This window comes from Harpia harpyja, chromosome 11 (assembly GCF_026419915.1).
Source record: "Harpia harpyja isolate bHarHar1 chromosome 11, bHarHar1 primary haplotype, whole genome shotgun sequence".
In the NCBI taxonomy this organism is placed as follows: domain Eukaryota; kingdom Metazoa; phylum Chordata; class Aves; order Accipitriformes; family Accipitridae; genus Harpia; species Harpia harpyja.
Genome location: NC_068950.1, coordinates 44,425,390 through 44,446,097, shown reverse-complemented (window position 1 = coordinate 44,446,097; position 20,708 = coordinate 44,425,390). Strand labels below are relative to the sequence as shown.

At 48.0% G+C, this 20,708-nt stretch overlaps 1 protein-coding gene across 1 annotated transcript; it reads right to left on the bottom strand.

Moving 5' to 3' along the window:
- On the bottom strand, positions 1-19,883 carry IL12RB2 (interleukin 12 receptor subunit beta 2). Its single transcript, XM_052801274.1, has 15 exons — positions 18,844-19,883; positions 17,417-17,743; positions 16,620-16,734; positions 14,731-14,906; positions 14,388-14,527; positions 13,551-13,695; positions 10,904-10,983; positions 7,477-7,696; positions 6,001-6,201; positions 4,873-4,974; positions 4,638-4,793; positions 3,691-3,828; positions 2,303-2,390; positions 1,708-1,807; positions 1-1,399 (listed from the first exon to the last, which is right to left on the bottom strand). Exons 1-15 carry the CDS (start codon positions 18,899-18,901, stop codon positions 911-913), a joined length of 2,535 nt encoding a protein of 844 aa, XP_052657234.1. The 5' UTR covers positions 18,902-19,883; the 3' UTR covers positions 1-910.
- Between the last annotated feature and the right edge of the window lie 825 nt (positions 19,884-20,708).

The window sequence follows — 20,708 nt, the reverse complement described above, 5'->3', positions numbered from 1 at the left end:
CAGAGGAAACAACAGGAAACAAATTTCAGGTTTCCAACACTTTTATTTATTTATATATATACACACACATACAGTAAACAAAGTCATTAAATGTGTAACATACTTCAAGCCTGTAATTAGAATACTTCAATAAATGATTTAAATTCTTCTCACCAGTCCATTTGACTTACTGCCCACATGCGCTGCCTGTTGCTTTTCTTTCTGGCGAGGATTTCTCCTTTCCTGAACTGAGCCACGAAGGCAGGCAGGCCCTGCTGCAGCCCTGTCCCTTGGTCCCCACGCGGGCTGGAGCACCGGTGTCGCTGGGGACGATGCGACTTCGTCCCAGCGCTGGGGCTGCAGTGAGGAATAACCCCTGCGGGCATTAAGTTTAGCACCGGTGGCCGTGGATGTCCCCGTGCTGTATTGCTAACCTGCTGGGCGCAGGCGGAGGAGCGAGGGCTGCAGCCGTGGTCCTGCTGGGATGGGATGCTGAGGTCTGACCTCGGCGTAACTCCTCGCTCTTCCTGGGCTTGCGACGGTTGAAATGATGGTTTGTGCAGCTCTGATTCCTGGGGTGGACCAAGCCAGGCTGAGTCGCTCGTGATCAGGCAGTGGGACAGGGGCCTGAGGCAACCCAGGCTGCGTGAAGGCAACCTGAGTAATTAATTAACCTCTCCAAAAGCTGGGTCGCGCAGCCCTGGCATTCCTGATCTTGTCTTTAATTCTACCTGAGCGTGTTGTGCGGATGAGGAGCTGCTGTGTTGTACAGCGAGGTGTGACGTGCGGTGCCAGAAAGGTTGGTGATTTGGGGTTTTTATCACTTAAAGGTGTCACGTGCAAGTTACCGGACTGGCTGTACCGAAAGACACTGAAATACTTTTCATAAAGTGCAAAAAAAACCAGGCCAGGCTTCCATCACCCTGACCGCCTACCTTGTGAAAGAGGTGCAGTTTATTTTCACCGTGTCCAAAGTAAGAGTCCCCTCGTAGGAAAGTACGGGTGTCAAAAAAGTCGTTGGGAAGACGGAGAGCGGATCGCACTCGAGTTCGGGGGGGTCTTCAGTAGCGCCTGTAACCGGGGGTAGGTACGCGGTGGCCGTGTCGGTGTTGGCGATGTACTCGGAAACGGTCTGCGTCTGCTCCGTCACCTCCACCGCTATCCTCTTGTAGAGGTCGGGAAGATGCTGCTCGTAAACCTCCCCGTCTGCCGTGCCGGGGAGAGGCTTGTACTCCGGCTCCTCGTGCCCCGAGCCCCTCTCCAGCGGCCAGTCGCCGTTTCCGACGCTGCCGAAGACGAGCTTGTCCCGGAGGGCCAGCGGGTCCGTTTTCACGAAGGTTTCCTCTACTTCTGTTGTTTCGGGCTCTTCAAAGCTGCCCGTGCTGTGCAGGAACCCGCTGGAGGGTAAGCTCAGCTCGGCCTGCGGAGGGGCACGCGTGGCAGAGAGAATTAATTATGTGATGGATAGCCCGTGACCTCCCGCCCCCACAACGCAAGCATCCCTCCCCGCAGCAGCTAATACTGCTGAAAATGAAAGATCTCTGCATCGTTCTGGCATTTAATTAGCCCGATACATCCTACAGTCTAACGTGGTATGAGAATCTCCGCTATCGGAGATTGCTGGATTTGCTGCTTTAAGAGATTACGGACTTGCGTGGCTCCAATCGCTTTTTCTTCTGAAAGTGGTGGGATTAATTAGAAGAAAAAAAAACCCCACAAACAGTTTACCTTCATAGACATGTAGTTCTTGGCCCACGTCGCGTTAGCTGGGTCTGGAATGGCTTTGCTCTGCCACTGCGGCATAAGCGCAGAGAGGAGCGACTGTAATCTGCGGATGGAATCAGCGCAATTAAAAGCGTGCGATTACCCAAGAGCTCAGCGTAATTGCGAATCTGCCTCAGTAGGGACCTGCGGAGACCCCGGCTGTGTGGGGAGCGCGTCGGCTGCCGGGGCAGCGCAGCTCCGGGCAGAGGTAGATGCTGCCCAGCATCCTCCTGCCAGCCCCTGCCAGATGATTGTGTGTTGCTCTAAGGAAAACAGTTTTTAATCTCAGGGTTTAATTTTGCTCACAGGTTAGTTGGTGAGAATTGTACCCCTTCAGTTTTGTTTTGGTGGAAGCAGACCTTAAGCTCTCCGTTAAAAATTCACAATATATATAAAATAAGGCTATATTTTAAGCTCAGTGCGTGTTCTTATTTGTGTACTCTGAAACCTTTATTCAGAACAATCTGCCCTGTTCCCCAAGGTGTCCTGAAAGGACGTGGCTGTCCCTTCTAACAACAATTCCCTGTTTTATTGGAACGTAACAGATGGATGCACTCACGCTTTTCTTGCCGGAGGCACGGAACAAATGCAGGCTGAGAGGATGAAGAAGCTGCAGGTAAGCACAACAGTCATCCAGTCCCCAGCACCTGAAATATGGAACACCCATCATTCATCCTTATTAAAAAAATAAAAAATTTAAATATGCTAGTTCGAGTTGGACAACAGTTGTGGCCTTACTAGTGCTTGCGCTTGTAAAACGCACCAACATTTTTTGGTTTAAAATCGGGAATCTGGATGGACTGTTGGGGACAGCGGTACTTTGTAACATAAAGATGTCTACTGCTCTCTCTCGAAATACGCAGTTCATGACCCAAAATATGCAATTGCTGATCTTTTGTCCAGTACTGAACCAAACATTGACAGATAAACTTGGGGTGGTGCGTGCAGCAGAGAGGTGTTAAGTAGGAAAGATCTTACAAAATTCAGTGCATCTTTCATAAACTGTGACTGAACTGTTTCTCAGTGGACACCTTGGCTTTGCTGTGCTTGCACTACCTGCTTAAAATGTAGTTTTCACAAATCCAGATTTTATACCAGGAAAACTTTTAACTTGTCTGGATTGCTTTAATTTCCTCTCCCGCTCACCTCCCTGGATTTCTCCCGCAGTCCATGGGAGAAACCTGCCTCCGGAGGAGCCCTGCTCCCACGCTGCGGAGATTAATTTCCTAATGTACGCGACTTGGGAGCTTAAAGTTGTTGTTGTGGCACGTTGCTGGGGAGGAAACGCAGCAAAACAAACTTTCTGGCAATATGTAGGCACGAGTTTTATCAACTCCCTTCTTGGGGTTTAGTGACCATTTCTCTTGATCGGGGCTCAAAGGAAACTTGAGCAAAACAATCCGTCTTGCAGGACAGAAACCCTGATTACTGCCGTTAGCTGGGGTCAGAAGTCTTTGGGAGAAGGTCTTGCTTTTGCATCCCCTGGGAGGCAGAGGAACGGACCGCACGAGGCGGACGTGTGCTCTGTGGGAGCCCGGGGATGCTGTGCTCCTCACGAAGGCTCTGAGGGCACGGCTGCTGTAGGGACCACGGGTCCTCAGAGAGCCGCCGGCCCGTGGGAGATGTGGAGGTCAGCAGGAATTTCAGCGTGCATACCTGTGCCAGAGCTTGAAGCACACGGATATCTGGGCCGGCAACTCGAAGGGACCAAACCCTTCCTTCCCTCTCTGCCATAAACCATCCCGCTGGCCTTCAGCTACCATTAAACCGTACAGCTAACAGCTTGGCACAGAACTGGGAGCTTAAAGATGCTATGTCTTAAAACCAGCTGAAACTAGAAATCTTTAGTTACTGAAGAGGAGCAGGAAAAACATTTCCAGCCTGTGGAAAACAGGGGCTGAGGGCTAGCACCTCTCCTGGCCCCCCACCCCGGCAGAGACTCATTACTTTCCAAGCAGAGGAGCTCGCTGTTGCCCCTGGGCCCCTCTCCGGCAGCCGTCGACGCTGTCATCCACAGGGCGTAGTGCTCACCGGGCTGCAGGTCGGTGACGTACAGCCAGCGTTGGGCAGTCACGTTGGAAACGGCTGGAAGGAAAAGGGGGAGAAGCAGATGAAGCACCCGGCCACGCGTTTTTACTGCATTTCGCTCGAACGCGCCGGGTTTCCAGAGCTTGGAGCATGGAGAGGTATTTGTTACTTTAATTAATTTCCTTTTCTATGTTACTGAATCATTGGAAAGGCTGTAAAAGACCTTAGGCTATCGGGGTGACCCGTGCCATTGTATGGGCTGGGCACCCAGGATCACGTATCCTGTCCTCTGGCTACTGTTGCCTGGTAAGTTCACGTTTCAATCTAAAATGAAGTTTGTATGCTGGTCCTATGAAGCATCCGTTAAAAACCGTCATGCAACTTCTAAATAAAGTTTTAAAAAAAAAACCAAAACCCAGACGTTTCTCGGGTGGAAGCCTGGGAGTTACACAGATGGAGTGAGAGAGGGCTTGGGTGGGAAAAGCACACGGGTGGGGGAATGCAGCGGGTGCTGCCTGCTGAGCGTGTCTCCGTGCAGAGTATGTATTGGTTGGCTAGGACTTTCAGAAGGTCTGTTATTTTGCCCTGCCAATAATTACAAGGGTTTGCATTGGTTATGACTTAAGAAAATAATAATAAAAAATAATAATAATAAAGAGCAGGGAGCAATCTGATAGTTCCACACACAGACTAACTTAGAATGATCTGTAGCAGAGGGAGCTGACTGAATCCTGCTGCTAGCCCTCACGGCAGACCGGTGACTCCTTGACTGCACAGAGCTTTCCGCAGGCATCTCCCTCCCTCCATCCCCTCTATCCTCCACCCGCAGCACGTGTGTATCACGTCGGTCTTCACCAGATACCTACCGTAGACGTCCGGGGCTGCCCGCCCGTCCTTTTTCTGCAGGTACAGATGGTACCCCGTGATGCAGCCCCTTTGCTGGTGGGCAGGGATTTCTTCCCACGAAACCGAGATGCCGTTTGCCTGGGGTGTTGCGTACATCTGGGGCCCAGCGGATGGTGCTGTAAAACATACGACTGACTTTTAAAGCTGAACTTCGGCTAGCTTAAAAATATCTGGAAGAGCGTTACTGTGATTTACCTTTTGCTCTTGAGTATCCCCTGACTGATGCCGCTTGTCCGGCTCTGTCCCGATAGAGTGCAAATACGCTGATCTGATAGCACGTGTTATCTTTTATGTGCTCTAAATGAAGAAATTCAAAGTGGACGGTTACTAGTGAAAGTATTTACAGTCACGGCTAAAGTATTTACATCAGCTGCTTAAATCTGAGATGAATCTTCTGATTATTAATGCACCTGTCATAAAGAAGGAAAAAAAAAAAAAATCTCTCTGATCTCCTCTTCAGCTTGGCAGGACCTTACCGTGCATTAAGCAAGTGACGTGAGCGCTCCTGAAGGGTGAAGAATTCCTTTGTTTCCTCATGAAGCAAGAGCTGCCGGCAGCCCTGCACCCTCCAAAGGAACCCTGGGAGCGTGTCCTGCGCTCCAGGTAAGGGGAGGAGGTGAACAGCCATTACCCAGCTTATTGCTCTACAAGATGAGGTGCAGGGTTTGGCTGCACGTGAGGTCACTTGGGAGGCACGAGAATCTCACACCCTATTTCTTCCCCGTGACTCCATGTGAGCATCCTCCTCCGGGCTGTTCCCGCGGGTTAGGGGAGGTCGACGGGAACTCGTTTTGCTCCTTTCCAAAGCAGAGCGCAAAGCGATGGCGTCAATACTCTGCTTTTTCCAGCTCATTCGAGAGTGGGGATGTAAACGCCTCGGAGGCACAGCACTGGGACAGAGGGTAGGAAAGACTACGGAGGGTAATCCTCGCTGTCACCCCTGTTGTAACTTCATAGCTATCTGATGTGCAGAACGCTGACACGTGCTAGTGGCTGGGATTAGTAACCCACAATTAGTAGAAAGGAAATAGTCTTTTCTGAAGCCTTTGATCTCTTGTACCTCTAGCTGGCTTGTTTAATTTTGGAGGGACTGGGTTTTCTCAGAGACATCTTACTTACCAGATATAAATCTCTGCTGAGAGTGACTGCAGAGCTGAGCCCAGAGCAGCCACGGATTTTTATTTTTCTCCCCTCCTAAAGAAAGCTTTCAATGCCATATTTTCTTATGCTGAATTAGTAAAAATTAGAATCCGACCTCTTCCTTGAAAACCTTTCAAAATAAAACGGTACCTCGGTCGTATCCTACCTCGAGGCGGTAGTTACCTGCTATCACTGCGGACAGGTTGGATGCTGGAAGCTTCGCCCAGGCTGGACGGGGCTCCAGGCGCGCGTTCCTCTGCGCGTCTGCCCACTCCACTACGTATCCGCTGATGGACGCAGCCCATCTGACGGGCGGTTTCCAGCGGACGAGGATGCTGCCGTTTCCCATGGCTACGGCAGAAACCTTCTGAGGAGGAGGTAGATCTTACAGGGGAGAAAGAGCAAGCAAACAAAAAAGACACCGTCAGCACAAACTTGCCTTAACCTCAAGTGGACTCGGTACGTTTGATATCTGGTTTTTACTGCGTCTCCACGTGAAGTATAAAAATAAACTGCAGTGGAAAGAAAAGGTCTTTATACGAGGGTGATCTCTGTGCTGACAGGAATAGAGCCCCGTTCTTGTCTTGTCTCCCGGCACAGCAGTCTGAGCGTACGCAGCACTGCTTGTTTGTACCATCCCCAAACCCTGCAAAGATGCTGTCACGGCACATACTAACACCCTGCTCCCGTGATAGAGCCACAAACACACATCATCTCCACAAGACCAAAGCTACTGCTTTCACAGCCAGGGCCAGGTTACTTTTTTCTGCGCTAGAAAATGTTGGGGAAAGTCATTGATTTTTTTATCTGCGGTATAAAACCAGCATCTTTTCTGAACAGTTTTTCTAACAAATACAATTGAACTGAGCCCACAAAGCAGTTCTCGTCCTACTGCCTCCAAATAATCAGAGACCAGTGATATTGCTGCACCAGTCCTACCTCTACTTAATGAAGGGCTCATGTAATCAGTGCAGCCTGTTTGCTGAGGAGCTCTGCATCCGTCCCCAAAGGAGGAGAGCATCCCACTGGTGTTCCACGCAGCGCTGGGAAAAGCTGAAATACTTGCCAATGGCTTTGTCACTGTTTTACTGACATTACACCGGGACAAGTGCAAATAGAGAACTGCTTTTTTGAACAAACCACCTGAGACCGTGAGGTTCTGTCATGCCTGATACCGGCACAGGAAATTTGGGGCTGGGTGAATTCGGAGAACGCTCGTTAACTTTGCTGTGTGGGTAAAACAGAGTGCAATTTCACAGGAGATAAAGCTTGTGTGATTTCCCCTCACCGTCACCTTCCCTTCAGTCCTGCCACCGGTCCCGTCTCATGCAAGAAACCGCCTCCCCCCGCCTTTTTCCTTTTTTTTTTTTTTTTGGCATGGTTAATTTGCTGCTGTGGCAGGTGCCTGGATGGCTGACGGCGCGGCTCACGCCTGCGTCGGCAGAAGGGGTTGAGGTGTAATTACAGCAGCGCTAATGCACGGCAACTTAACGTGTCATGACGCTGCACCCCTGACCGCGCTGAAAACTGGATCTGCCGCTTCCCGAAGACTCGTTGAGATGGAGAAGGACGAGCACAAGGTGGTGGGGCCGGAACGTGTAGCACAAAGCAGAGCGCCGGTGTTATTCCCAGTGGTCCGGACCCAGCAGAAATCCTTACCCTGGGTGCCCGGCTTGGTCACGACGGATGCGGGGGGGGACCTGCCCCTCGAGTTCTCGGCGGTGACCGTTATCTTGTAGCCCACCCTCGGCGTGACCCTGGCGTAACTGGTTTGGGTGGTAAGGTGTGCTTCTCCTGCCGGCGCGTTCCGCCGGTCCAGGGCTTCGAAGGTCACTGCGTACCGCAGGATTCTTCCCCTCGCCTCCGACTTGCTCAAAGCCTGCCGAGCAAAGCGCATTTGTTACTCTTCTCTTCTTCAGGCGAGCAAAGCCCGCGGAAAGCTGACGGTACCAAACCGGGATGCCCGGGAAGGTTTCGGACCTGCTCGTGGAAGAAGGGGTGGTTGGCCATTAGCGAACCAAATATTTCACCTGCTGTTCAACGGACCTTCCACCGCGAAGGGCGTCTTTGCGTCGCACCTAGAAGCCCTCCCGAAGCAGGCTTTAGCAAGCTGACGGCGGGACCGCGGTTTGCCCACCCGTGCTGTGGTTCCCGTGGGAGCCGCGGCCATCAGCCCCTTCCCCAGGGCTGGTCAGAGTGGGGAGGTTTGTGCCAGCCCTCCCGCCCGGCAGCGGCTTCGGGGGACGGATTCAGAGCATCTCCCTAAGCTGGGTGCTCAAGCTGCCCCATTTAAGTGAGGAACGTTCACGCGAAGGTGATTTCTCCCCTTCCTTTTCTGTTCTGGTAGTAAAGAGGTTATTTACAGCGACAGCGTTACTTGCTGGACAGCAGCACGTACCAGCTAATGTTCTTTAGTAACGAAGGATCAGTTTTTACTTTCTTCCCCTCTAAAAGCTGGAGGAAACAAGCAGTGCCATAGAGATTGCTCCCGCACTTGGTGAGCCTGCTTTCTCTCTAACACTTTTTAAAAAAATTAGCTTAATATCTGTTGGCCTGAAGTACAGCTAATGCATCTCAAAGGTAGCGTAGTTTCCCCATCAGCAGCCACCTGAGTATGCTACTTATAAGTGAACAGGCACTTTTACTGCTAAAAATATCGTGTTTTTTCCAAAGAAAGCTAGCGTCCTGGCTGCAGAGTTTCTTTGTTTCCCCCACAGTTTTGCGCATTTGTGTAACAGCTGTAACACATAACAGCCTATTCTGATTTTTCCCTTTGATTTTGCTGCTGCCCAGCCCTGCGACCCATGCTCTCCATTCCCAAGCCTTATCCCAGCTCTGTCATTTTTCTGCTCTTGGGAACCCGTGGCATCTAGCTGCATGAAACGAGTTAATTCCCTGATGGTAGGGCCAAGAGCATGCATTTACCCGAGAGTCTCTCTCAAGGTTACATATCTTTCCTTTTATTTCTTATTTATTTTTCCTGTTTAATTCCAGTTTAGCGAAGGTCTTTTGCTGTGAGCTGCTGATTTTGCAATCAGCAATATAGCCCGGGACAGTGAAACACACAGCCTCCTCCTTCCTTGAGTCTGAAGTCAAGCCATGCTTTTCACAAGGGGGAAAAAAAGAGTTTTAACTGCACGGGTGGATTTGTAAAAATGAGCAATTTTTGATTTGGGGAAAATCCAGATTTTTACTTAAAGCCATGATAAAGAATTATTTAAATTCAACCACTTAGCATACGCGTCTCTGAAAAGGCAGTCTGTGCTGTCCCGTGTAACACCTCTCGCTGGTTTTTCCGCCCCGGGTGTCTGCAGTTGTACTATCAGTTTCACAGTTTCCTGCAGTCCCTATGCAGTAAGTTCATTTTGTTTGGCTGGGTTTTTTCTTCTGTCGTAACAAAACAAAAAAAAGGAAGAGGGGAAAAAACCACTTTTAAAAATAGGAAAATGTTTGCAAGGATACAATCGCTTTGGCAGGGGCTCGGGACAAACGCAGTGCTGAAACCGCTCTGCAAGCCTGCTGAAATTAAATTGGCAATCCTTTCTTTGGTATTTGTGTGAAAATATGAGAACACATATTGGTAGTACATCACACTGAGTCTGAGCCTTTTGCTTTGTTGCTGTCGTGAAAACTATAAAAGCAACGTATTGCACCCATTTTATGAATGGTGCTGCAGAAGTCTGTTTCGATACAGAAAGTATCGCCAGCTCGCTATTGCAAGTTAAAGGTTTTAAAGTTAAACGTCTTAAAGCCACAATGGCTGGAGTCACGTAATCACATGAGAATTTCTGCTTTCACTTACAGTGTAGTGCTTGTTGGTGTAGGGAGAAGATATAGCATTAATTGGTAGGTTAACTAGAGATTGCAAACTGGAAGTTAAGGATAGTTTATGCTTAAAAAAAAAAAGATCTTACTGGCTTTGAAATAAAACCACCACAGCAAAACACCCCACAATCCAAAAATTCCTCTTGGACCTGACTTTAAGTGCTGGGTCCATAATAGTGGAGAAGCTCAACACCCGGCACCGGTAACAGGGCTTGGTTTCACTGGGAATGGTGGAATGGCAGACCTGGCGTAAGCCTTTTCCCCCGAGCTGGACGGTAATATACAGTAATGTGGAATTTTACCCTACAGCTGGGCTTTAATCTGAATTCTTCTTGAAATTTCCCATGCGGGGTCTCAGTCCCCAGCTCACAGGAGCCTCTGCTCAGCAGACCCAAACCACCGCCTTTTTTCGACTCTGAGTTTGTCCAGTTTCAGATCTGCAGCTTTATTATTAGCAAACCCTTTTGCATGTGGTTTGTCCCTCACCGGTGCTTCACACCTGTAGAGAAAACCAATTTTCTTCCTGCTGCTGCTGTATGACAAGAGCCTCGACCAACCATCCATCCACTCAGCAGTGACACCCGTGGGACCCCTTCAGTCGCCCAAACTACATCCAGCTCTTACGTTTTCTAGAGTTTGGTCACCTTAAAGGGCTATTACAATAAATTGCCTCTTCTGCCTCCCCTATTCTTCATTGCTCTGTTCTTCCTATAAGCAAAACAGAGCAGAAACGCCTCTGAAGGAAGCTCATACCCAAAAGCAGACACGTACGGCGAACGCGGGGCACGGTGTCCTCCTGGCCGGGTATGGCAACCACGGCAAACGACGACGAGGTGGAGAACGAGGAGAGGGAGCTATTAATTAGGAAGCCTGTAAGGTTGTTGTCTGTCTCTTTAGAGATACCAGGGACACAGGTCGCCTTGTGGGAAGCGGAGGGGGAGAACGTGCATCTTTGAAAGGTGATAACGGAGCCGCGGTACCTCCGTGCCCTTCACTGATGTGATGTGCTGGGAACGTGTTATACTTCCAGCACGACAGAAAGTTCGGGGATCTGTAAAAGGGAAATTGTAGCTAGAAAAGAGTTGTGGAATCTGCCGGGGGAGGCAAGCCTTGGGTAGCAGAGCTGGTCCCTGTCGCTGGGCACTGGTAAAAGCCCTGTGCTCTCCTTGGGTTCAGTCCTTTCCTCCGAACACAGAACCCGGAGTTCCCCCTCTAACCTTGCTGATTGTTCCTGCCTCTGCTTAGGTTTCACTTAACTTACCTTCCAAAAAAGAGAGATGTTCTGCTGTTGAGAGTCCACGTCCTGCTGTCGGTACCAGACGTCCAGGAGCCCGGTCGGCACTGGTGCGGAAGGAGAAGGTGAGCAGCGTTAGCGGCTGTGTTTTGAAGCAAACAAATAAGACATTGAGTAGGCGAAGGAGGTAAAAATCCTGAGACAATGAAAATGTAAGATTTAAAGTGTCCCTGAAACGACGCAGTATGTAATAGCCCGTAGGTGCTGTTGCAGCTGGAGTTCAGCTGCGTTGGTGATGGCACTCATGAAGAGGACAAGCCGTAGACCCAAGAGAGGGTTTTGCTCTGCTGGTGACTTTACCCTGCGCTCCGTAATCAGGATGGCTCCCAAGGAAGCCTACACATCAAAGTGACAGTATTAGCTCTCGTCTTTGCATGGAGGTTGAGGCTAGCTAAGGTCCTTGGGGTTGGCTACATCAATCCTAAACCAACGGACAGCCGCAGGTGAGAGGGTTTGTGGGATCTGTAGGATTTCGCTGTCTGGCTCCAGGCAATAAAGTTAGGACCTTGTCAGAGGTAGCTTAAAACCCCCGTTCTTTCCACGATTCCCCTTATAGTCACAGAGTGACTGGAAACCCGACGTTTTGAATAAACCTTCCAAAATAACACTTAAGCTGCAGAAACTGGTGAACAATGTTCTCTCTAACAGTTCAGAATCAGAGACAGGTAAAGCAAGCCAATGTGACAAAAGGTAACAAAGCTTGGTTCCTCAAGGTCTCTGACCAAAATAAACCCATTGAATTCAAATAATAATTGTTGCTAATAACCTAGGCAGCAGGCAGCTGTTGCACAACCCCAGCTAGAATGGGGCTGCCCGCTATTTCCTATATTCAAAGAGAGAAAAAATCCTCAGTGCCAGCAACATTAAGAGCTCTTTGTTCTGTATTAACTGCAAAGAGTGACTGGAATAGAAACAAGAAGCAGGACTGACAGAAGAAATAAAACCAGTGCACACTTGCCGTGAGGGAGAGAGGAAGGGGCAAGCTCAAAGCAGGAAAAAATAAAATATGGGATTGCATCTGTTGGACTCCAGCCCAGATTTTAAAGTTCATTTCACGTGTGAACCACACAAATTAGCTGGAAAAAAAAAATAAAAAATGCTCACTTATGAACAATGTTTGTGTAAAGTACATTTTGTGGCAGGTCGGGCTTAGAGAAACAGGAAAAAAAGTTCTCTCATTGAAAAGGTATACTCCTGAATTTGCAAAAGGCCAAACTCATGTGTAGAACTTCAGCTCCTTCAAAGATGGGCGACCATGATGTACCCAGAGCTTCTCGTCTGCGACCTCCCCTTGCTGTCACCTAGTCTGAGGACAGAAAATGCTCCTTGATTAGCTAAAAGGATTCTCAATCTATAGCACCGGCTGGGTAGAGAGGTGATGACCGCAAATGCCGTAGCAAGCCAGGATGCATCGAGAAGGTTGAGAAAACTGTTGAGAGGAGGGTGAGGGAGAGAAGGAAGAGTTCACACCTTTTGCATGAATGAATGCTTCTTACAGAAACTGATGCCGTCAGCAGTGGTAAATAGCATGAGTAATAACGGCACTACCCTGAAGAGCTTATAGTAATTCACAAAAAAGAGCAACGAAAGCCAAGTAGGAGATGAAAGGAGGGGATGCCAAAGCAGCCAACACATCTTTGTTGAAACAAACTTCTGAGAAGCTTTCTTCTCTTGTAAGAACGGGAAGTTTTGCAGCATGTGAGTTTGTGCAGCTCAGGGTGAAGTCAGGCAGGCAGGTACGTGAGCGTGCGGCCAGCCCAAATATTAGAGTTGGCAGAAACTAGTAGAATTGCCCTCAGGTTGGTGCTGCGTGTCCCTGGAGCCTGCTGTGCCGTCCTCTGGGGCGGAACCGCTCCGTGCTCACCTCATTCCTGGTGGGATCTCTCCCGAACGCCTGGCCAGGGTCTGCTCTGCTGAAGCTGTAGAGGTCTCGAGTGACCCCACGGCGTGGTGGAGGGGTCACCTGGGCAGGCTCCAAGTGGAATAACTTCTCCTCTTGGGAAAAGATGACTTGGCAAAATAAAACAGCTCGGTCCCGACCTGCCAGCGTCAGCAGAACTGAGAGAGTCCAGGCAGTTTCCCAGCCAACTGACTCAACTCCTCTGCAAACGGTCGAGCAAGCTCAAGATCCAGAGCGTGCTGCCCAAGCTGCGGTTCATTAGCACCAGAGGGTGGCATAGCAGTCGTCCTGACTTGAGTTACGGGGCTGTGCAGCAATTCGGTAGAACGCTTAGATACGAACCAATACGAAATATTTTTCTTTCCCTAGCTAAGCTGCACAAACTGTCTGCCTTTTCCAGATGTGTCGCGATGCAGCTCCGGGAAAATTCCCCCCACCTTCAACAACGTCAAACAAATATATCCCTCAGACCTTCTTAGTGAACTCTTGAAATTCCTGTTTTGCAAGAAACCTGAACCACTTCGGGTTTTGTTCATTAAAAAAGCAATTCTCTTACAGAAGTTACTTCCCTGTTGGCTCTGGGTCTGGATCTACAGAGGCTCTGCAAACCAACCAGCAAAAACCCAGCAGCATTTTGAGTTCGTTAGCTGAAGTTTCCACTCGTACGCAAACGTTAGACACAGGCTTAGCGGAGGAGATGCCGTCTTGCGTTACCTGCTTCTGGAGTCCGGTTTCGGTACGTGCTCCAGTTACTCCACAGTCCTCGCTCGGGGTGAATTTTACAGCTGACCTGAAACTCGTAGGTTGTATGAGGCTCCAGACCATAAAGACTGTATTTTTCACTGTTTAAGCATTCAACCTTTAATGAAGATAAAGGACGTGTAACATTAAACTCACAAGGAAATACAGGCTGAAGGCAGCGACAGGCTGAATTACTCATGCCCAAAGGAATCCCAGCCAGCCAAAGCACGTCTTTATAAAACAGTGGGAAAAACCCTGATCCGAGGCAACTTTAATAACTCAAAGAATGATGCAATGAAGCATCAGGCTTCCAGTTCTTCATCTGAAAAATCCCTCATTTAATTATGTGAAGATAACAAATTTTCTGTTCACGTGTTTCACTCAACTTCAAGCAATACATTTCTTTCACCGCTTAAAATAAAAGCAAAGACTTCCAATCGACATTAGGGAAGGCACAAATGTTTGGAAATTGCACGCCTGTAGCCGTGAGCTACAATGAGCAGACATGACCATATTCCAGTAAAGTGGTGGGTCAAACATAACCTCTGATTCTTCAGTGCATCATGCAGACACTTGACATATGGGGAACTAACCACACACATGCTTTTTCACAGGATCAGTGTTTTACTTTCACACAGCTTTAAAGGAATGATAGTTTTTGACCCGTAGGCAATAGTTTTTCTTAAATATGATGTTAGAGAGCAGAGGGAGGCAAATTTGGACAAACTGATTCTAGCAAGAAATAATGAAAAAATAATTAAAGCAACCTCCAAGCATCATCATTTCCTTTACTCTTCGGAAGAGGATTACCGTGCTCCAGGCGTGCCTGGTAAGTGGACGGTATCTCAGCCTGCAGTGCCGCGCTTGTGCTTCATCGTGCCAAAAAAAGGTGCAATTGGCCGCAGAAGAATTTTCAAATTCCACTAAAAAGTTGGGAGGATGTGGTTTCACTAGCAGCAAAAACAGAAACAAGCAAACAGCGCTCAGATACGCAGCACAGCTCAAAACGGGGGTGTTACATGGAAAATAGAATTACTGGTTTAGGCTGGATGGATGCTTTTTCTGAGAGGTTTAAAGAAGAAAGTGCTCAAAATGTTTTCACCTCTTTCTAAAGGGCTGGGACTAACTGAAACGCACTAAGTAACGCATTTACCTATGTCTATTAACATGAACGTGAGCGGCTGTGAAAAAGCACTTCCTAGCTCATTGGAGGCGGCAACCACAACGGTGTAAGTAGAGTCAAAATTCAACTTGCTCAGAGCCAGCGAGCCAAACTCCTTATTCAGACTTTCTTCTGAAACACATAAGACATCCGTCCCATTTGATAGCCTGGAACAGAAGAAAAATGCTTGGTTAATACTCTCCTGTACACCAAGAAAGCTAAAACCTGGCTGACGTGCCCGTACAGTCGCGCTGCTCCGGGTCCCTTGAGGCTGCGGCTCTTTCAGCAGCTTCCCTGCACGTTAGCTTTCACGGCAGGACCACTGCCCTGGAAGCCAGGTAGGTCGTCTGCCCCTCGAAAGACCCATCTGCTTAAATACAGCGCTTACAGTAAATTCTCCTCTGGCTGAATCGGTAGTAAAGCTGTTATACTGCTTTGGGGGTTTAATTGCAGACGAAGGAAATACTTCTGGATTTCCACTGAGCTGCAAGTATGTGAGTACGTTCCTTCTAATGGTTTAATGGTTACCTAATATTGGTTAACTAATATTTCTCTGTGAATGAGCGTAGGTGTTGGTACACAGAATTGGGGTGTGTGTGTGTGTGTGATGAATTTGGGGGTTTTTTTTGTTGTTTTTTACGTAAGTTAGTGACTAAAAATGTAATTTATCTGCAGTCTAACGGTCAGACCGCATGACTTCAAACACAACTTTTAATTCTCAGTCTGTCATTCAACCTTGGGTAGCTCATTTAGCTTCTCTGTGTATTTTCTTCCACCTAAATCAGACATGTTTATGTCGTGTTGCTTCAGGCTGACATTTTGTATTTTGCAATATATTTAATAACTTCATAGCAAGCACTGCTATATCTCTATTTTACAACAATTACAGGACTCGTTATCCACACTTCCCTACCCTTCTGCACGTTACCCGTATATTCTCCTTCTGCTTGAAGAGCAGTGACTGGTTTCTATAAGCTACTAAGTTGCTGCTACCTTGGCCCACAGAAGAAGGTGAGGAAGAAGAAGGAGGTGAAGAAGAAGAAGGCGGTGAAGAAGAAGAAGGTGAAGAAGAGCGAGCCTCGCAGGGCAAGGAGATGGTCAACATGCAGCACCTCGGAAACAAATGGGGAGTAGTTCAGCCTACCCAGAGGTTTGCAAAGGGCAAAATTAATTCATTCTACCCAGATGTTTGCTTGAGTAGAGGTTTTTAATAAGGTCCCTCCTATGCACGGTGATTCCCGAAATCCAAAGGTCTCCTAGCGCGCCTTGACGGGCTCTAGGGAGCCCTCCCTCCTTCCCCACAGTTTGCTGCAGAAGTCGCCAGAATCTCTTTCAGCGAAGGCTCAGCAAAACCAGAGCCAGCAAAAATATAGGTCGGGTCTAAAACGGAAAGCAAAAATAGCACATTTCCAAGCAAAGTCCCTCTCCACCTCCTTAGCTAACCTCCGAGACAGAGTGAGCAGCTCAGATCGCAGGATTTCTGGTGCCGGCACTGCTAACCTCAGAATCACTAAACAGAGGAGATCCACCACGGGAAAGCAGGAGGTTTGAGCAGCCGTTTTCAGAGCCCTTCCCCTACTAACCTTCCCCTCCCAAAAGGCAGCCGTCTCTTGGCATACCCTCTTTACCTGCTGAACCCAGAAGGAGCCAACCCACCGCGGTGCGGCACGCACAGCTGTGAACAGAAAAGGGGGTTTTATCCGCTCCGGTGGGCTCCTGTGATCTTGGCAGCCTTGGACGCACTTATTCACAGGCCAACTCTACTGTGTGCTTTGATAAGGGTAAATCTTCAAGAAACGGTGTAAAAATTAAAAAAACCCAGACTCAACTCTAAGATACGATTATAGGTATTAAAGAACCTATGTCCCCACGTTACTTACTGTATTACATAGGTAGTGTTGATGTACGTGAGCCTTCCTTTATTCCAGGCGCAGGTGGGATGGCCGTCTGCCCCATACTGGATACACGACACATTTCTTGGCTCATCTGGAGGATCTTAAACAGATATTCTTATCAGTTTCTTCCTTAAAGATGTTGATAGGAGACATTTTAAGAAATGCTAGATTTGCTTTTTGATTGTTTGGGGGGTGTTAAAGAATTTGTAGACAAAATATTCAGGGTAATAATTTTTATACGTGAAAACTACTGAGTCTGTGATCTCTGCAGCCTGTCGAGGCCTCTGACGCTTGAGCGAAACCCCAGCGACTTTACAAAGGTGCCAGGTGACTACAAGCGCTTACCAGCCCCCCAGACTGGGCACCACAAGCTTTGCTTGAAGCAATCAACCATTATTCTTATTTTAAAAAAAAAAAAAAAAAAGCGGCACTGATACAGCAGACGACTGCTGCTGCAGCATCAGCTCATCAGGCTAGAAGAAAATTTTAAATTTCCTTAGGATTTTTCTTGCAAGTCCCCTGTGTCCTGGAGAGACTGGTGGGTGCGAGGGCTAGAACAGGAGGGAGTGTGATATTTGCTCTGAGCAGGCAGTTTTATTGAGCATCTCTCCGTTTATCAATAACAGAGTTGCACAGTCCCATCCAGGAATATTTTAAATACAAAGAGCCACTAAAAGCCAGCACCTTTCCTGGCAAAGGCCACCCGCTGTTAGTTTCTAATACGCGTCTCAGAGGTACCACAGGAAACGTTTAAGAACAAGGGATAATTAAATTCTCCTTACTTCCAGATTCTATATCGATTCCACAAATGAGTTTTTTCTTGTATTCACAAACTATTTTGCACGTAAACATGTGTTTGCCATATGTATGGACTGGAAACTCGGTGCTTACTGAACTGCTGTAATTGCTAATTAGTTCAGAGCTGTTAAGGAAAATAGCTATCCTGCACTGCTCGGTGTATCGCAGGGGTTTCAGCTGGCATGAGAGGGTGATACTGGTTCCAGGCTGGACATAAGCAGCAGTGTTAGCAGTCATATTCCCTTTGTCGCATATTTCTGCGGCGCCACGGGGAAGTTTCCTAGCAGGCACGTTCCCTTTCCTGCACGCTTCTGCAACAGAAAACAAACCTTTAGCACGGATACATCACTTTTCTTGTACAGCACGCTGCGCTCGAGGAAGAGAGTCTCCCCAAATTTATAATGCAAGCAAGCGTTCCTGCCTCTGCACGGTAACCCGAGGGGTATTGCTGGGCCCAGACTTCACCCATCTGGTTAACTGGGGTCAGAAACCAAGGGCTAGCTACCAGACGTCATGCGAAAAAGCACAACCCCGGGCAAAAATCTATCAGAACTCTTTTCTCATTGTGGTTTAAGGAAATATCTGTGTTTCAGTAAAGCAGTGGCAGGCACGGCTCTACTGAAGAGCCAAGCAAGCTTTTTCTCTGACTTGCAGAGACCTCCCCTCGCACGTTTACTGCCTTTTCAAAGCGGCACAGGACACAGGCGGGGGACAGGCGATCCCGCGCTCGGCGTACGAGAGCACGCACTTGCTGGCAGGCTCCGGGACGCTTGCGCTGGGGGCGAACAAGCCGAGCCGCGGCAGAAGATAAGGGAAAACGCTGAAGCACCTTTTCTCCTTACTTTTGAGTTGTGAAAGTCTCTGTGGAAGCTAACCGTAGAGACGTTTTCTCACGTAGCCGACAGCTCTCCCTCGAACTAAACCAAACCACCTCCCTGCGTAACTTAATTAGCAACTATTTGCTATACGCTGCCTTGAATGCACAAACGAAACCGGCTCGCGACACCAATTCTGCATAAACATGTGCCCAAGCTGCCCGTGCCCGAGCGTATATGGGTCTATATTTGCCTCTTCTGCTGAGAGCCGAGGCTGTACCCGTGCCCACGGCCATCGCCAGCCGTGCAGCCAGCGTGCCGAGCGCTGCCAGACCAGGCAGTGCTGCCCGCAGCCTGCCCGGGCTGTCAAGGAGAAGCTGCGTTCCCGTGGAAAATGGGAGGACACTCAGCAGTAGCAGCGGGTTGGGGAGTCCTTACAGAAATTACGGTATAAACCTAATCAAGCATCAAATTTTGCTCTCTCCCATAAGAACGATGTTTACTAGCATACTACGCAGAAGCTGAAAAAAAACCCCTAATTAGCCCGAGTCCTTCTTTTCAGGATAAGTGCTATGTAGGAGAAAAATACATCTTACCTGCTGTGAAGTGCACCAACAACCAAATTGCTGCGGGCGCAATCCATGCAAATAGCATTTTGCTCCCTATAAAGAAATGAATACGTTTTACCAGTTCCTGAAAAGTGGGAAAATAATTTACAGGTATTTGTATGTTGCTATTTCACAACGTCAGAGAATCCAAAATGCTTCTTTCATGGGACCTTTCTAATGAACGTTCCCTGCTGACATTACTAAGCTGTGACTCTGGAGACCCTATCCGAAGCAGCAGCTGATTTTCAGCTGGTTCTCCCTAGAGACAGGCGCAAGAGCTAGGGGAATGGCAGAGTTATGGGTACTTTAAAACTCTGTGCTTTAAAACCAGACAACTCTGTGCTTTAGAAAAAAGAAATATTTGCTCCCTTCCCTCCCAAAGACCCCCTGCAAGCCCAGAACCAAAACTCTTTCTCTGAAGGACAAGAACAAACCATCAGTACCCCTCACGCTATTTCTCCCCGAGATACGGTTTGCATGCCTCACTCCGGCACAGCCCACACTCTCCCGAAATCCCGCACCCTCTTTTGGATGGAGCGGCCCCGTTTATGTGCCCCACAGGGACCCTCGTGTGCTCATCAGCCCCTCTGGGCTCAGACTTTGTACGAATGACCCCAAATCCAAATGAACCGATCTCATCCCAGATGACTAACGCAGTCTCAAAATTCCCAACCTGAGTATTACACAGAAAATTTTGGATAAAACCTTGGGAACTAGCAATCTTACAATTTCTTTTGACTGCTTTCCAAAAGGAAAGCCAGCCCACACAGCTTATTTGTGACTATTTAACACTACCCTGACGGACAGAGCTGCAGACACACGCAGTAAGCAGCCTGTTAACGACACAAAGGAACGAAACAGCTTTTCAAATGTTTTAAGCTCCACAGGACTGCTCAAAAATTCTGTTCAAATGCAAACCTATGCCATGTCTAGAATTCCTAGATTAAACCCACACTCCATTACTGGAAGTTATGAATAGAAACGTTTTACACAAATTATTCAAGGTCAGCCTGAACTAAGCTCGGTGTTTTCCCATACGTTTTGCAACCAGCATTAACAACTATTTCCTATTTTTACCCTTCCCCAGCAGAACTACGTGAGCAGTGAGAATATATTGGATACTTCAGAAGTGAATACACCAACAAGCACTTTCTATAACTCCTGACCCGTCACAGAGATGCAGCTATTTTAATAACTTGGTGCCATACTGGAAACAAACTACTGTGAAGTGAAACTTTAAATCCTGACTCCTTTTCATGCCATCTTGGATGGGGGGGGCACTTCTGTGGGGATGCATTGCACAATATAGTCTTTGCTATGTGTATATTAGTATAAAAGCAAACAAAAAAGTTATTTCAGGTTGGTTTTATATAACGAGATGGGATCCTTTCCATGTTTTTGAAGTGAACCGATATCTGATGTGAATGTGAAATGCCTAAGATTTGCCAAAATGCGTATTAACGCCTTGCTTTATTTAAATCCCGATGTTCTTCAGACTGAAATGTTAAGCCTTGCCACAGTGCCTCAGCTTCACACAAAGACACTTCATGCGGTGCCTTCCGTAGGTGATTAGTAACTGCAAGGATGAGCAATCACAGCACCAGGGTTCTTCAAGTAAATGCTCTGCCTTCCAATAAACTGAAATTGCCCAGTGACTGTGTAAACATCCTTCAGACAGCTTGCTTTCTGACAGCAAAGCTGTACCCAAAATACTTGAGTCAACAGATAAAAATAGTCTTGCTTCAAATAATTTTTGTCCGTGGTTTACTTAGGTAAGTGCTAGACAATTTATGCAGCATTATATGAGTGCAGCAGAGCATATAAACTGTGATCAGAGTAAAATATGAGAAAAG

Coding starts and splice junctions, on each gene's coding strand:
- IL12RB2 (XM_052801274.1), bottom strand. CDS start 18,901: ATGCTATTTGCATGGATTGCGCCCGCAGCAATTTGGTTGTTGGTGCAC. Junction 7,697..10,903: donor ACATCTCTCTTTTTTGGAAG/GTAAGTTAAGTG, acceptor TTTGCTCGGCAG/GCTTTGAGCAAGTCGGAGGC. Junction 2,391..3,690: donor CGAGCTCCTCTGCTTGGAAA/GTAATGAGTCTC, acceptor TCCATATTTCAG/GTGCTGGGGACTGGATGACT.